Here is a 17,778-nt window from a genome sequence, read left to right as displayed (position 1 = left end):
AGTGGCCTTGGGCTAGTCACAGTTCTTCGGAACTCTCTCAGCCCCACCTACCTCACAAGGTGATTATTGTGGAGAGAGGAAGGGAAGGAGTTTGTAAGCACCTTTGAGTCTTCTTACAGGAGAGACAGATGGGTATGAATCCAAACTCCTCCTCCTCCTCCTCCTCTTCTTGGAGCAACCTTCTGAGGTTTGTTTCTTTCTGTTTGTTTCTGAGTGCCTTTTAAAAATGGCTTTCTTCTTTCTGTTTGTTTCTGAGTGCATTTCTTTTGTTTGTTTCTGAGTGCATTTTAAAAATGGGTTTCTTCAGTTGGGTGTACCAGCACGGTATAGTGGTTAAGAGCAGTGGTGTTGAGAGCCAGCCTGGTGTAGTTGTTAAGAGCCGGTGAACTCTAATCTGGGGGAGCCTGGTTTGATTCCCCACTCCTCCACCTGAGTGGCAGAGGCTTATCTGGTGAACCAGATGTGTTTCTGTACTCCTAGAATCCTGCTGGGTCAGGGGTCTTCAAACTATGCCCCCCCAGATGTTCATGAACTACAATTCCCATCAGCCCTGCCACTTGGCCATGCTGGCAGGGGCTGATGGGAATTGTAGTCCATGAACACCTGGAGGGCCATAGTTTGAAGACCCCTGTGCTGGGTGATCCTGGGCAAGTCACAGTTCTCTCTGAAGTCTCTCAGCCCACCTACCTTGCAAGATGTCTGTTGTGGGGGGAGAAAGGGAAGGAGTTTGTAAGCCACTTTGAGGCTTCTTATAAGAGACAAAGGTAGGGTATAAATCCAAACTCCTCCTCCTCCTCCTCCTCTACTCTGGGTGGGGAAATTCCTGGAGATTTGGGAGTGGAATGTGGGCTGGGCAGGTGGGAAAGCCACCCTTCAACCATTTTCTCCAAGAGAACTGATCTGTCTTGTCTGGGGATCGGTTGTAAATCCAGATCTCTATGCCCCACCTGGAAATTGGCAACTCTGCTGGAGTTCTTGGGAGCTTGGTTTGTTTTTTACCAAGCTAATCCCAGTCCTGTTTGTTAAGGTAACATCGCTGTTGGCCATTCCACAGCCTTTTTGATCGTGGTTTTATCACACATTGGGTTTTAAGCTTTGCAAGGTATCCCGAGGATAATTTCAGAGGGTAGCCACGTTGGACTGCAGTAGAAGAACTAGATTTGACTCCAAAAGCACCTTTGAGACTGACAAGGTTTTCGGGTTATGCGCTAGAGCAGTGATGGTGAACCTATGGCACGGGTGCCAGAGGTGGCACTCAGAGCTCTCTCTGTGGGCACGCACAACAGAGTTCATCATGTGGGGGGCGGAAAATCACTCCCTCCCACACACACATCTAGGCTGGCCTGGGCTGCTGGGCTCGATTATTAGCATTAAACCTAAGACCTAGTTTTGGGGAAGCAGCGTAGGTAACCCTGTTAAGCGCTGTTAAACCCCACTGATTTTCATGCGAAGAACTAAAGCGCAATCCTTTACCTGGGAGTAAGCTCGGTTGCTGGCAATGGGGCTTGCTTCTGAGTAAACCCTCCTAGGGTCGTGATTCACCATTCGAAGAGTTGCCTGGTTGCTTCAAAGCAAAGCCACTGACTACCACCAAGCTTGCTCCCGAGTAACGCATGCCTCAGAGCCAACCGTTTTTTCTTAACTAAAACCTCAGCATTCGGGTTAAATTGCCATGTGGGCACTTTGCGATAAATGAGTGGGTTTTGGGTTGCAGTTTGGGCACTCGGTCTCGAAAAGGTTCGCCATCACTGTGCTAGAGTCAGAACTCCTTTCATCTGATGCGAGTAGAAATGGAGTTGTCTGAGTTGGGTACTCTGAAGGTCTCCATGTTACAAACAGATGTTATGTTAAAACCAGATGTTACCAGGGACGTGCATAGAAGCTGCGGTACTTCTGTGTCTCCATCAGGGCACTAGATTGGCACCTCTGTTCCTCCCTTCAGGGTTATGCTCTGTGCGCTTAGAAGTGTCATGATGCGTGTGGATGCTTCTCCACCCCCTCAGGTGTGGGTTTGGGGCATCTCCTCCCTGTCCGTTCCGGCACAGCACGTGGTCCTGATCCCTGCATGCCGCAGAATGAGTTGGGAGAATGGGCCGGACGGTCATACCGTGTCAAACTGCAAATAGGGATCACAGTTGAGCAGGCTCTACTGGGCAAGAATAAAACGGGAAGCAGTAACTTTACTAGCTTGGAGAGCAGGCGGGATTAAAACAGCTTTTAAGGACAATTTAAACACATCACTTCCAACCAGAATTGGTGCAGTCTACCTCCTTAGGATTCTACTACAGGCAGAACCCTGTAGTACAGTGGTGGTGAACCTATGGCACGGGTGCCAGAGGTGGCACTCAGAGCCCTTTCTGTGGGCACGCATGCACAGAGTTCATCATGTGAGGGGGGCAGAAAATCACCACCACCACCACCCCACACACAGACATCTAGGCTGGCCTGGGCATGATCCTTTACCCGGGAGTAAGCTCAGTTGCTGGCAATGGGGCTTGCTTCTGAGTAAACCCTCCTAGGGTCGTGATTCACCCATTCGAAGTGTTGCATGGTTGCTTCACCAAGCTTACTCCTGAGTGCGCCTCGGAGCCAACTGTTTTTTCTAAACTTAAACCTCAGTATTCAGGTTAAATTGCCATGTTGACACTTTGCTATAAATAAGTGGGTTTTGGGTTGCAATTTGGGCACTCGGTCTCGAAAAGGTTCGCCATCCCTGCTGTAGTAGAACCAGTGGAATTCAGTGCCTCGGAAAGTTGTGGAGTCTCCTTCTTTGGAGGTCTTTAAACAGAGGCTGCATGAACCCATGTCGGGAGTGCTTTGATGGTGTGTTCCTGCATGGCAGGGGGTTGGACTGGATGGCCCTCGGGGCCTCTTCCAACTCTACGGTTCTAACCCAGCAATGCCTAAATTGGAAGATGTTGCCCTGTGCCTTTAAGTGGCCATGGCATCTCCTGATCCGGGAGGGGGGAGGTTTGGAAGAAGTGCACAAACCCGAGGCCCGCTGTGGATCTTCTTGCTCTGTTGGAGAGGTCGGGGAAGGCGGAGAGAGCTCTTTGGGACGCGTGTCGACTGTGAAAACCGCATCCGGCTGCTTCTTGCATTTGCTACCCTCTGGAGTGGTTGCAGCTATTACCGTGGGGCAGCTGTGGCACCAGATTACGATACCCACTTGCAAATAGTTGTGCATGACCGGTCGCAGCTCTGTTTGCATTCCCTGGCTGTCGCTGGTGTCTTCCACCTACTGTTGATGCAGCTGCGTAAATATGAGCCCAGCTCTCAAGACCAGGTAATAGTTGTCATGAGCTTTGACCCCGGTTTCACTTAGCCAAATAAATACAGGCCAAGATTAAATATTTCCCCACCCTTCTCTCTCTCTCTCTCTCTCTCTCTCTCTCTCTCTCTCTCTCTCTCTCTCTCTCTCTCTCTCTCTCCTCTCTCTCTCTCTCTCTCTCTCTCTCTCTCTCTCTCGCTCTGTGTGTGTGTGTGTGTGTGTGTGTAGCTGATGCTTATATGTAGAGAGCTGGTTCTAATGTTCCTTAGTTATTGACAGCCACGGAACTTGGAAGCAGTATTTATTTCCCGCAGCGACAGGCTGATCTGGCCAGTAGGGTGTCTCTGGTCACGTGTCAGCCATAAATAATTCTTACCCAATTGCATTGCGTTGTCGCTTTGCAGACGGGGCCGGGTGGCTCAGCCTTTTGCGGGCTGCCGGCGTCGATGTGCTGAGTCATGGCAGAAAACTCAGCCGCCTTCCTCAGCCTCTGCGCACGCCGACTCCGAGGTTAAAAATCTGCTTGGATCTGTGTGCCCAGAGCAGTGATATCCTGAGCAGTGGGAAATCTAAGTGCTCCTCTAAGTGCGGTCCGTGCACCCAGGATGCACTGGGGGTGTGGAAATCCCTGGCTGGACACTTGCTTCCTGTCTGTCTGTTCTTCCCTGATTCTGTACCATTTGCAAAGTAGATCATGCATGGGGGCAGTATAAGACATGGTATAGAACAGGGGTCTGCAACCTGCGGCTCTCCAGGTGTTCATGGACTACAAATCCCATCAGCCCCTGCCAGCATGGCCGCGTAGTCCAAGAACATGGCCTGATCCAGCAGAGTTCTTATGTTCTACGGAGCCATCCTCCCAAGCAACTACAACAGTGATGGCGAACCTTTTTGAGACCAAGTGCCCAAATTGCAACCCAAACCCCATTTATTTATCACAAAGTGCCAACCCAGCAATTTAACCTGAGGTTTTAGTTTAAAAAAACCCGGTTGGCTCCCTCTTCCTCTGCCCCACTCGAGCAGGGGCCAGCCTGATCTAGCTTCCAGCAAGTCCCGCGTGCACCGCTCTGTGCCTCTCTAGCATCTCTGCCTCCTCTGCAACCCCCGCCCCTCAGGCAACAGCCACCCGGAGAACAGGCACCAGGCCCACTAGCTGAGTCCTCCCTGCTCACAGCAATGCACGCACGTTGTGCTCAGTGGCCCAAGCCAGCCTAGATGTGTGTGTGGGGGTGTGTGTATGTGATTTCCTGCCCCCCACAGGACAAACTCTGTGTGTGCGTGCCCACAGCGAGGGCTCCGAGTGCCACCTCTGGCACCCGTGCCATAGGTTCGCCATCACTGAACTACAATGTAGTCCATGAACATTGTAGTCCATGAACATCTGGAGAGTCACAGGTTGCAGACCCCTGGTATAGAACAGTGGCTCACAAGCTGGGGTGCACAAACTCATCATGTTGGTGAGGGAGCGTCATGTGCTTCCGCCATGTTGGTGAGGGAGCAAGCTTGTTTTCTGCTGCTCCAGAGACTAGGACCAGGAGTCATGGGTTCAAGGGGAAGGAAAAGAGATTCCACCTAAACATTAGGAATAACTTCCTGACAGTAGGGGCTGTTCGACGGTGGAACGCACTGCCTCGGAGTGTGGTGGAGTCTCCTTCTTTGGAGGTTTTTAAAGAGAGGCTGGATGGCCATCTGTCAGGAGTGCTTTGATTCTGTGTTCCTGCGTGGCAGGGGGTTGGACTGGATGGCCCTTGGGGTCTCTTCCAACTCTATGATTCTATGACCACTGGCCTGATCCAGCAGAGCTCTTATGTTCTAAGAAGCCATCCTCCAATGCAAAAGGCTACTGGAACCATCTCGTGGATTTTTAAAAGGTGGGATCCGACCCAGAACAGCTGAACTAGATAGACCTGGATCTGAGCCAACCAGGAAACTGAACATCAAAAGTCCCAGGTAGCAGCATGCTCACCTGGTGCCTCAGCTGATACATCCCCGCCCCCATTCCACTGTTGGGTTCTTCTTTGGGGAGAGTGGCATGCATATGGCATGGTAAAGAAATTGACTCAGTTAGTTAGCTTCAAGGCATGGCTGCCATGAGGCACCTACTGACCAAACCAGCAGAGGAGAGCAACCTTAACATAGACAGGGGGACCCCTCCAAATACAGAAGTGGTATGGCGTCTTCCCACCCCCTGCACCCCTTTTCCCAAAATCCTCTGCTTCCACGACACCTTTGGCTTAACCCTTCTGCGCACTGAGCCCCCACACTGCTGAGGTTCTCCAGATGTCTCTTTTCGGGCCCTTCTCTCACTTCTTCTCTTCTGTCAGAAGAGGACCTGTTTCCTATTGAAGGAACACCCAAGTACAGTGCCCGGTTTCTTAGAGTGGCCAAGCAGTTACCCCGGAGGGCCGACAAATAGACCCCAGGAAAGAACCGTTGTGGGTGGAATTAATCCACAGGGTTCAACCGGCTGTTTCCCATGCCACCGGACCAATGATTCCCAGTGGCCACCTGCAGCCATCTCCTCCTCCTCGTTTCTAGCTTCCTGTGCTCCATGGGAAACATGGAGGCTCTGAAATCTAGACAGTGCCAGCGATGGGCTTTTAACACTCCCGTTGTGTAAATGCTAACTATGAGGCTACCACGGCGAATGCAAGATCAGCGGGCTGCACATTTCGCCTGTCCTTTAACGGTCCGTCTACGCTCGAGCCAGCATGGTGTAGTGGTTAAGAGCAGGTGCACTCTAATCTGGGGAATTGGGTTTGATTCTCTGCCACTTGAGCTGTGGCAGCTGATCTGGTGCACTAGTTTAGCTTGTGCACTCCCAACACAGCTGGGTGACCTTGGGTGAGTCTCAGTTCTTCGGAGTCTCTCTCAGCCCCACCCACCTCACAGGGTGTTTGTTGTGAGGGGGGAAGGGCAAGCAGATTATAAGCCCCTTTGAGTCTCCTACAGGAGAGAAAGGGGGGATATAAATCCAAACTCTTGTTCTTCTCTTGGAGGAGCGGACTGTAAAAGTTTAATGCAAATATGTTTCCAGCTGCTTGGGATTTGAGCGTGGACTTGGCTTCCGTAGCCAGGAGGAGAAGAAGAAGAAGAAGAGCTTGGATTTATATCCCCCCTTTCTCTCCTGCAGGAGACTCAAAGGGGCTGACAATCTCCTTGCCCTTCCCCCCTCACAACAAACACCCTGTGAGGTAGGTGGGGCTGAGAGAGCTCCGAGAAGCTGTGACTAGCCCAAGGTCACCCAGCAGGCGTGTGTGGGAGTGTACAGGCTAATCTGAATTCCCCAGATAAGCCTCCACAGATCAGGTGGCAGAGCGGAGAATCAAACCCAGTTCCTCCAGATTAGATACATGAGCTCTTAACCTCCTATGCCACTGCTGCTCCTTCAGGAGCTCTGAAGTTGCCCTGTGGTTGAGGTTAGTTACGGGCAGGGGAGGCGAAGGTCTCTTACAGCAGATGGGATTGGCGACGAGTGCGCCCTACCTGGTATCCCACTCTCTCCCAAAAGGAGCAAAGGAGGCCCCAGCCAATGGCTTGCAGGCGTCTCCCAGGGCATTGTGACATGAGCCAGCCCACATCAGAATGCAAGAGCCATCCTATTAGGCAAGGGGAGAGGGGCTGTGCCGTCGGAGGGGAGGGTGCAGGGGGGACAGTAAACATCTGGTTCTCCTCGGATGCCCTGCCTTGCTTTGCCAGGGCCTTCTCCCTTGGCCGTGGTGCCAGCCGAGGTCAGAGAAAGGGCTCTGCACAGACTTGGCTGAGCCTGATTGTGTTGGCTCAGCTGCCACGACCAGACCTGCCAAACAGAGCTTGCTTGTGACCTCATGGGCTGCTGCTAAGGGATCGGCCTCTCCCTGGCCTCCCCAGCCCTCCCCTCCAGCAGCCAGCCACCCACCCTGGGCGCTCAGGGCCAGGAGGAAGGGGCTCTTACTTCCTCCTGGCCTCAGCCCTGTGGTAGGGCGGGAGGCAGGGCAGTCGGCGTGGAGACAGGGGAGCTTCCCGATTGGGGGACAGGATGGCGGCTCTCTTCCACACAGCTTGCTCCTTGTCATGGGTCCTGTGAGGTCCGTGCCGAGTGCGAGTTGTCGTAGGGCGTGTGTAGGCCCCTGCAAGGACGACCGTCGGAAGCTGGACAGACCCGTTCCCTGCTCTCTGCGCCCCCCAGGTTCCCAGCACATGTAAGATATTTGTGTGTGTGTGGGGTGTGTGTGTGTGTGTGTGTTTGCTGATGGATGGAAAGGTGGTTCTGCACGTAGGACAGTGGCTCTAAAAGGGACCAGGGAGATCTGTGGAGGCTAGACTGATTAAGGGCCAACCAGCGCCTCGGTTGCCCTGACCTGGTCGGCCGTGGCTGGCCTGATCTCATCAGATCTAGGCTGCTAAGAAGAGTCAACCGTGGTTAGTACTTGGGTGGGGGACCACCGAGGAAATCCAGCATGGCTGCGCAGAGGAACCCCCCCTTCTCTTGGAGGCGGAGGACATCCTGGTGGGCGATTTCCACCCCATTTCAGGGAGGCAGGAAAAAGAATTCCGTCACTTCCTGTCGAGGCATGGTCTCCATTTTAGCCAGTAGTGGCAGGCAACCGCAAACCAACTCTGTTCGTCTCGTGCCTCAACAATGCTATGGGGTCACCGTATGCGGGCTGCAGGGTGGCAATTTCCACCACTGGCCCCCCATGACCACTAAATGAAACTTCCATGTTCAGAGGCAGTGTTTCACGGAATGCAATAAGCTGGGGACTGGATGAATGGCCCTGCCTGGATTTCCTGCAAGCTGCCGATTTCCCCTTCCTGGTTCTCTTAAGGGGGAATCATGGGTAGGGACCAAGTCTATGATGCCTTCGCCTGGGCCCCTCATGGGATCCTTCTCTTCATCCCACTAACCGCAAGTATCTCTCTGTCTCTCTCTTCCATGGGCTGGCAGATCCGGATACGAGATCCGAATCAGGGTGGCAAGGATATCACGGAGGAAATAATGTCTGGCGCCAGAACTTCCTCCACCCCCACTCCTCCACAGGTAACGGACGCTCCTTTCTTCTTCATCTCTGATCTCTCCTTTCCCTGCGGTTTAAGCATCCTGTCCTATTTTGATCACGCAAGTCCTGTAGGAGCAGCAGTGGCGTAGTGGCTAAGAGCAGGTGCACTCTGATCTGGAGGAACCTGGTTTGATTCCCAGCTCTGCCGCTTGAGTTGTGGAGGCTTATCTGGGGAATTCAGTTTAGCCTGTGCACTCCCACACACGCCAGCTGGGTGACCTTGGGCTAGTCACAGCTTCTCTGAGCTCTCTCAGCCCCACCTACCTCACAGGGTGTTTGTTGTGAGGGGGGAAGGGCAAGGAGATTGTCAGCCCCTTTTGAGTCTCCTACAGGAGAGAAAGGGGGGATATAAATCCAAACTCTTCTTCCTCTTCTTTATTTTAGAATTTAGCAGTCGGAGTGGGCTGGGAGTCTTCATTCACACAGCAAACCTCTCCTATATGCAAGCCACAGTTGCCCATTCTTAGGGCATAGTTCATACAGGGGTAGTAATGCAGCTGGCATGATGTGAAGGCTGTTGTTGCTAGCGAAAGCCAAGAGGAAATAAAACCTGGGGAATCTCCTGATGGTGGGGGTAGGGGAGGGCTCTCGGTAAGGAGGCCAGCGTGGTGTAGTGGTTAAGAGCAGGTGGTTTTAATCTGGAGAACCGGGTTTGATTCCCCACTCCTCCACCTGAGTGGCAGAGGCTTGTCTGGTGAACAAGATGTGTTCCCATACTCCTGCATTCCGGCTGGGTGACCTTGGGCTAGTCCAGGGGCCTGCAACCTGCGGCTCTCCAGATGTTCATGAACTACAATTCCCATCAGCCCCTGCCACCATGGCCAATTGGCCATGGTGGCAGAACTGATGAGAGCAACAGTCTGAGCATCCCTGGAGAACCCCTGGAGGTCTGAATCCTGATTCTTCGAACTCTCTCAGCCCCACCCACCTCACTGTGTTTGTTGTGAGGAGGGGGGAAGGGAAAGGAGATTGTAAGCCCCTTTGAGTCTCCTTACAGAAGAGAAAGGTGGGACATAAATCCAAACTCCTCCTCCTCCTCCTTTTAGTTTAGAAAGAAGGTGAGGGTTTCTATTAATACTAGAATCAGGGGGCATTCATAAGTATTCTATTAATACTAGAACCAGGGGGCATTCATTGAAGATGCTGGGGGGAAGAATTAGGACTAATCAAAGGAAACACTTCTTCACGCAACGTGTGATTGGTGTTTGGAATATGCTGCCACAGGAGGTGGTGATGGCCACTCACATGGATAGCTTTAAAAAGGGCTTGGACAGATTTATGGAGGAGAAGTCGATTCATGGCTACCAATCTTGGTCCTCTTTGATCTGAGATTGCAAATGCCTTAACAGTCCAGGTGCTCTGGAGCAACAACCGCAGAAGGCCCTTGCTTTCACATCCTGCATGTGAGCTCCCAAAGGCACCTGGTGGGCCACTGCGAGTAGCAGAGAGCTGGACTATATGGACTCTGGTCTGATCCAGTGTGAGGCATGTTCTTATGTTCTTATTTAATGCTGATGCAAAATGTGTTAAAGCTTGTCCCAGCAGGCTGATGCAGAGATAGCTGTTCTGCAGCACAACTGGCCTCGGTAGTTAGCCAGAGCTCATGTATGCCTCTCTCTGCGGGGACGGAGGAGGGTCTTTTGGTGACACAGCGCTGAGTCACAGAGGCTCCCGAGCATCTCCAAGGCCTCTGAAATCAGTGCACTGTCAGGAAGATTCCCTGTCGTGCATAAAGCCTGCCTCAGAAAAGCTCTAGGGAGGAGGGCTGCTGTTCTTAACTAATGAGCCTTGAGAAATGCTCTTTCCTGCTGTGAGGACATTTCTGTAGAACTGAAACAGCCGCAAGGAAAGGATGGACGTGGTTCCTGCGCTGCTGCGCCTAATGCTACTCTCACCTCCTTTTTTGCAGGCTGGAAGCGGTCCAGAGCCCCAGGCCAATGGAGAGACACCCCACGTAGCAGTGATAGTCCGGCCAGGTAGGATGCCTGTGTTGCTACCCTATTTGTGATGCAGTGCCCACATTGCTAGCTCAGAGTTTCCTTGCATGCTAATGCGAGGACTCAGGATGCACCAGAAATCCCTTAAGAGTTGGAAGAGACCCCAGGGCCATCAAGTCCTACCTCCTGTCATGCAGGAACACACAATCAAAGCATCCCTGACAGATGGCCATCCAGCCTCTCTTTTAAACCACCAAAGAAGGAGACTCCACCACACTCCGAGGTGGTCAATTCCGCTGTCAAACAGCCCTGACTCTCAGGAAGTTCTTCCTGATGTTTAAGTGGCACCTCTTTTCCTTCACCTTGAACCCATTGCTCCTGGTGCCGGTCTCTGGAGCAGCAGAAAACAAGCTTGCTCCCTCACCAGCTTTTGACATCCCTTCAAATATCTAAACATGGCTATCGTGTCACCTCTTAACCTTCTCTTCATCAAACTAAACATATTTTTTTATTTATTTATTTATCATATTTATATACCGCCCTTCCCCAAAGGCTCAGGGTGGTGTCCATCCAGTCATAAAACAATTTAAAACATATCCCATAATAATACATATAAAATGCTAAGGCTTGCAGATGGCTTCAGCCTCCCCTCCCCTTTGTGTGGCCTACGGGGAGGCCAGATGTTTCTTCATGGCAGTTAAAATCATCCTGGCTACAGCCAAATGCCTGGCAAGACAAGGTCCATTTTGCAGGCCCTGTGGAAACTCTGTATGTCCATGGAGACCCTGATCTCACCGAGCCTGTTCCACCAGGTGGGGACCCAGAGCAGTAAAAGCCCCTGGCCCTTGTGAGGGAACCAACCCGGATGCGCCTTGGGGCCAAGGGGATCACCAGTAGGTCCTCCAGCATACCTTGAGGGAGAAGTACACCAAGTAGGAGCATGCCATTTCTGGTTATCCCATAGCCATCCAGTGGTTCTCAGCCTTCCCTAATGCCCGTGATCCTTTAATACAGTTCATAAAGTATTTGTTTCCAACCCTAACATTTCCAACCCTAACATTTACCCATTTTACAGACGGAGAACACTGATGCAGAGAGTCTTAGGCGACCCCTGTGAAAGGGTTGTTCGACTTCCAAAGGGATCCCGACCCCCAAGTTGAGAACCACTGCCTTAGCTGAATACTGCCAACAGCCACGGTGATAGCAGAAAAGGGTGGTTTTGGTTTCTGACCACGACGCTTGGTTCCAGTTTTGCTTCAGCCCAATCTCAGAATCTAAGCTGGAGTGCGACCCCGCCCAGCCTGAGTACTTGGAGGGCAGACCACTGAGGGATATAGCAAAGAGATACGCAACACTAAACCAAACAGGACAAAAAGCAGGTTTTAGAAATGCGATTCAGTTTAATCTTGGAGAATAGTTAAATCGCATGGTAAACTGCGCAACCAGATTTTATTTATTTTATTTATTATTAAACTTATTGTACACCCCCCCCCCCCCAAAGGCACTGGGCGGGATACAAAATTAAACACCATAAAAATACCAGATAATTACAGTTAAAACAATTTAAAAGCGTGAGCAAATCAAACGCAATGAAATTAAAAACAGAACATTTTTCCAGTTATATGGTTTTGACAGTCTGATGAAGGGTCCTTTGATCCTCGAAAGCTTTATACCCCAAAAATCTTGTGGCTCTGTGGCGCTAGTGGACTGAAACCTGCTTATGGACAGCCTGCAATAGTCAGTTACCTCCCTGATAGTGGCGATCGGAAAGAAAGGACTTCTTTGGAGGGGGGGGGGGTGACGTTTGACTCTTCTAGCCCTTCAACTATCTGTAGGGATTGGCCAGTAAACCCGCTGCTTTCCCTTTGCCTCCGCACTCACCGTTCTTTGTCCTTTTTTTGCAGGCAGATCGTCCCAAGACCGGCTATCATCATCAGTAAACCACGTTTCCTACCGCCAGACTAGCAAATCCCGGCATCCCGTCTCCCCGCCATACACCCCTCATCGCTGAGGCTGATGCCGAGGCCGAGGCCGAGGCTGCGCTGCCGGCCGCTGTGACGCTGGTGCACGCAGAGAGCCCCCTTACTGTGGACACTACAGAGGAGTTGCTGGAGGAGCCTTCAGATTATTATCCCTCCCGAGCCGTCCAGATGCGACCACTACAGTGCCGAGGGGTCTGGTACTGCCTGGGAGGACCCGACTTTGTGACCACCAGACCTCCAAGGAGCAGCCAGCTGCTAGCCCCCTTCCCGAGCTTCCTCTCCAGCTGGCGCCAACAGAGATGCCTGTGGACGACGAAGGAGAAGAAGAAGGAGCAGCCGCTGCCGAGTTAGTGACTCCCCAACCAGAGGCTCCTGAGCTGGAGGAGCTTCCTGTGACTCTGCCGGCCGCTCCCCCGACGCCTCCGCCTTCTCTCGAGGAGGCCCCGGAGGGCCCCTTGGAGGCGAACGGGATGTTGGAGGAGGAACCGCAGGCATCCGTGGCCGAGCCCCACTTGTGTCAGCCAGATTTCGCCGAGGAGTCCCCCATTGCCCAGCCTGAGGAGCTGCAGATACCCAACGGGCTAGGGGTCCCGGGGAAGCAGGAAGGCGAGGAGCCCAAGGAGCAGCCCGAGTCGGACATCAGCCCAGATGTCCGAGCGCAGGAGGAAGATGAAAATGGAGAGGAGCGGTGGAGGGTGGCCCACGCCCGGATCACACACGCCCGAGGAGGAGGAGCCTGGAGCCAGAGGGAGCCCGGAGGCAGAGGAGCCAGCTGAGACTCAAGAGCCGAGTGCCAGCCAGCAGCCTCGCCCTCAGAGAGCACCGAGATGACCATGCAAGGTGAGCGTGAATTCTGTAAATAGGGTTGCCAATCTCCAGGTGGGGCCTGGATATCTCCTGGTATCACAACTGATCTCTGGGCTGTCGAAACCCATTCCCCTGGAGAAAATTGATACTTTGGCGGTGGACTGTATTGGAATTATCCCCTGCGAAGGACCCTCCTCTTCCAGGCTTTCTCCAAATGCCCAGTAATTTGGCAGACCTATCTCCAGAGAGTGCTGCTACCCGGTACTACATGTTGTAGTGCAGGGGTGTCCAACTTTGGTGCTTCAGATGTTCATGGACTACAATTCCCATCAGCAGGGCTGATGGGAATTGTATGAATCCATAATTTATCTAGCTTATGAGATGGAACACTGATGCTCATTAACAACGCTTTAGCTTGTACATTTCCCCAAAGGAATTCACCAGAGGTCAGTGATGATACCCCCCTGAGCCAGAGAGGAGAGCATCTTGTGGGTGGTTCCCATTGTGTCCCACACCCAGTGACGGGCAGGAAATGACTTTTTCCCTCTTCCTGTTGGGAGGAACTGCCTTCCAGGACCTCAGTCTGTTTCCTGCCTCCCAAAGGGAGGGCACGTGGACTACCTGCTCTCTTGGATTTTCATTCTAGCTAACTTCTCTCTCTCTCTACCTTCCAACTCTAACCCATCTCCCCTCATCGCTCCAAGGAAGTCTCTTAAATGCTGGCTGTCCAAAGCAATCATTTTTTCTGCATGCTCTGCTGCAGGGCTACAGTCCTGTTTGATTCAGTTGGTCCCCGAAAACGAGGACAGCGCCGTGTCGCTTTGACACACTGAGAATTTTGGACCCATTGAGTTACAGGGGAGTCAAACTCGCAGCCCTCCAGATGTGCATAAACTACAATTTCCATCAGTCCCTCCCAGCATGAGCATTGGCTATACTGGCAAGGGCTGATGGGAATTATCATAATTTAGCCCTGGAGGGCCACGTTGGCACCTACAATGCAGATAAGACAATGTTTAAAAACTTGAGGCCAGGCGAAAGCGTTTGTGGGTGAGAGAGAGAGAGAGAGAGAGAGAGAGAGATGCCTTCAGGTTGCTTCGAACTATGAATCAGCGTCCTCCAGAACATCCCATAATTAGCAGCCTTGCTCAGGTCTTGCTGACCAAAGGCTGTGGCTTCCTTTCTAGGCTCATTGCGCACATGCAGAATAATGCACTTTCAAACTGGCTTTCCAGTGCTCTTTGAAGCTGTCTTGAATATAGCAAAATCCACTTGCAAACAGTTGTGAAAGTGGTTTGAAAACACATTATTTTGCGTGTGCAGAAGGGGCCCTAGAGTCAATCCATCCCAAGTTGAGCCTTTTGTCCTGTTGCCTTCAACCTTCCCTTGCATCACTACCTTTCTGATGCAGGGGATCGGTCTTGTTCTTCCCCTTCTCCTGTGAAAGCGTAATCCAGTTCCTTTTGGAAACCCGGAAGAGTGACCACAGGTGGGTCGGGCTCCCGTGACCCTCTCCCCGCAGTGGCTGCCGTGCAGAAGCGAAGAAGAGCAAAGGTTTATGGGCCTCCCACATCCCACCTGCTCTCGAAGGACTCACACGGAGTCCCCTGTTCTCCCGGAGCAAATCGGCGAATGGTCGGCATGAAATGGGTTTACTGCGGCATGACTGACAGTTCTCCTTTCTGACCTTTTTCCGGGCCATCTAGTAGCAGTATCCGTGCCAAAGAAGAAGCGGAAGTTGAAGGACCTGAACAAGAAAGATAACCTGGGCGACCTGCTAGATGCGTTCAAAGAGGTGAGTGTCTGCTTCCCACGCCGTTGTCCCCTCACCAATCTGCTCCTGTGGGCCCCGCAGCGTTCATTCATTTACTTCCTTTAGAAGAAAGAGGAGGAGTTTGGACTTACACTTTCTTTCCCTGCTCCTCCATATGAAGCCTGCCATACCACCCTAGTTGTGACCACTGTGCTGTTCGTCACTGCTTCCTGCGATTCTGTTCTTGCTCCGCGTACTTTTAAACCATTACCCCATATGTCCCGGCTCGTCCTCTGCGTTCAGCAGAGGCAAATTTACTGGAGATCGCTGGCCCCTCGATGACGTGGCTGGCCTCCACACGGGCCAGGGCTTTTACGGCTCCTGGCACCCGGCCTGTGAGTGGAACATGCTACCACCAGCTGTCCGGGCCCTACGGGACCAGGAGAGTTCCACTCGCAGGAGCCTGCAAGGCCAGGCTATTCCACCCGGACCCCTTTGGAGAGTCCAGCCGCTGATGATAGTGCCTGCGCCCCGCCAGCCCCCCACTGTTTTATTGGGTCCCTTAACATCATTGGGACCCATTTCTTTTCTGGGGAGGGCTGTATATGGGTTTCGTGGGTTCCTATGCTGGAACATAATTGTTTTAAATGGTATGTTTTATTTATGATTTTATGCTGTTTACTGCGCTGAGCCCTTCGGGGATAAGGCGGCATATTAAATTAAATTAATTAATTAACTAACTAACTAACTAACTAATTAATTAATTAATAGGTAGCTAGCTTTGATTTTCGTGACGCCCCCGGATCTTCAGGACGAGTTGTAATTCTGTGAGGGATAGCGTGTGTTTTTAAAAAAATTGTAATCCACTCCTCACCAACCCCCTCTTTATTCCTCCCCACCTAAGCCTCCCCTTTCTACCCTCCTCCCACCCACCTTCCCATAATCCCCCCCCCCCCGGCCTCACCTTCCTTCTCTCCCTCTCCCTTCTCCACGCCAAGCCTCACCTTTGTACCCTTCCCCAAGCCACAGTCTCAGGGTGGTTGAGATGCTACGGCTCCTGTAAAGCTAATTCTTGTTGAGGGGAAATGCTTGCTCCTCCCCCCTTCGCTATGGGCCCTTGCATCTTCCCCCACAGTGGGCTTTACTGCTTGTAAATAATATAAGAATAGCTGTAACAATCTTCATGAGCAAAAAAAATAACTCCCTCCTGTACATCAGCCCTTTCCAGTAGCTGCAGAAGCCTTCAGATCTTGGGAAAGCACTGCAAAGTTGGAATACGAAGGGCAGCAGCCGAGGGGTGACCCTATAGCTCAGCAGTCAAGCATCTCTTTTGCATATAGAGCAGGGGTGGGCAATTATTTTTTCCATGGGGCCGCATAAGAAACAGAAAATATTGTGGAAGGCCGGGCCAAAAGGCAGGGGGGCCAGTCAGGGTCATCCGGCAGGCTTGATGTGGCCCACAGGCCGTATAATGCCCAGGTCTGATATAGAGGGACCCAAGTTCAATTTCCAGCTGACAGGAAGAAGGAAACTTGTAAGACTTGAGTCAGAGTAAACAGTTCCGACCTTGGTAGACCGATAGCCCGAGTCAATATAAGCAGCATTACGAGTTCATCCATTCGGAAGAGGCCCCTAAGCATCAGCCTCTGCCGATGAACGGCCTCCTATGCGAGTGGGCTGGTGACCTTTCAAGAAGAAAATTCACTCGGACATCTAGCCGAGGCTTGAAGCTGACGGGCGCTTTTGCAAACAGCAAAGAGGCGTTGGTGGATTCTTCTTGGAAATGGGCATCAGCCTCCAAACCTTAGAACCTGTTTTCGTTAAAGATGTTTGCAAAGCATTTGGGCCCTGGCCTGGGTGGCTCAGTCTAGCCCAGGGGTAGGAAACCAGTGGCTCTCCAGATGTTCAGGAACTACAATTCCCATCAGCCTCTGTCAGCATGGCCAATTGGCCATGCTGACAGAGGCTGATGGGAATTGTAGTTCCTGAACATCTGGAGAGCCGCAGGTTCCCTACCCCTGGGCTAGCCTGATCTGGTCAGATCTCAGAAACTAAGCGGGGTCAGCCCCCGGTTAGTAATTGGGGGGGAGACCGCCCAGGAAGTCCAGGGCTTTTAGCAGAGGAAGGCAATGGCAAACCGCCTCTGTTCCTCTTTTGCCTTGAAACCCCGAACTTGATGCTGTCTGAGTTAAATTCACCAATGTGGCATGGAAAAACTGTTGACAAAAATCACAGAGATTGGTGTCCCTTTAGATCATAGGTGTCAAACTCGTGGCCCTCCAGATGTTATGGACTACATCATGCTGGCAGGGGATGATGGGAACTGTAGTCCATAACATCTGGAGGGCCACGAGTTTGACACCTGTGCTGTAGATGACCTACCTATACTTATTTATATGGAGGCTAATAGCTTGTTAAAAGATGCTTTGGTGGAATCTCTTTTCCTTAAGAACAGAAGAAAGAGCCTGCTGGATCAGAGCAATCTAGTCCAGCACCCTGCTACTCGCAGTGGCCCACCAGGTGCCTTGGGGAGCTCACATGCAGGATGTGAAAGCAATGGCCTTCTGCTGCTGCTCCACCTGAGCACCTGGTCTGCTAAGGCATTTGCAGTCTCAGATCAAGGAGGATCAAGATTGGTAGCCATAGATCGACTTCTCCTCCATAAATCTGTCCAAGCCCCTTTTAAAGCTATCCAGGTTAGTGGCCATGACCCCCTCCTGTGGCAGCATTCACCTTGAATCCCATTCCTCTAAGGTCCTAGTCTCTGGAGCAGCAGAAAACAAGCTTGCTCCCTCTACGGCATGGCATCCCTTCAGGTATTTAAACATGGCTATCGTGTCCCCCCTTAACCTTCGCTTCTCCTGACTAAACATCCCCAGTTCCCCGACAGTTGGACTTCTGGATGCGGCTCGAGGGCTGATGGGTAGGTGGCATCTTAGGGCCAAAAGGAGGGAAGAATGTTGTGTGCTTCCGATTGGGAGAGAGCCCT

At 52.0% G+C, this 17,778-nt stretch overlaps 1 protein-coding gene across 1 annotated transcript in view; it reads left to right on the top strand.

Annotated features, from left to right (window-relative positions):
• EIF4G1 (eukaryotic translation initiation factor 4 gamma 1) overlaps positions 1-17,778 on the top strand; it is a 119,140-nt gene that overhangs the window by 65,844 nt on the left and 35,518 nt on the right. Inside the window, 8 exon segments of the mRNA XM_048506946.1 lie at positions 8,199-8,291; positions 10,220-10,286; positions 12,152-12,224; positions 12,226-12,379; positions 12,382-12,897; positions 12,899-13,019; positions 13,022-13,069; positions 14,743-14,831. Coding sequence (XP_048362903.1) covers positions 8,199-8,291; positions 10,220-10,286; positions 12,152-12,224; positions 12,226-12,379; positions 12,382-12,897; positions 12,899-13,019; positions 13,022-13,069; positions 14,743-14,831 — 1,161 coding nt within the window.

The sequence above is a fragment of the Sphaerodactylus townsendi genome, linkage group LG08, assembly GCF_021028975.2.
Source record: "Sphaerodactylus townsendi isolate TG3544 linkage group LG08, MPM_Stown_v2.3, whole genome shotgun sequence".
Classification (NCBI taxonomy): Eukaryota; Metazoa; Chordata; class Lepidosauria; order Squamata; family Sphaerodactylidae; genus Sphaerodactylus; species Sphaerodactylus townsendi.
The sequence above is the reverse complement of the archived record's forward strand: the minus strand, read 5'-3'. Positions and strand labels throughout refer to the sequence as shown.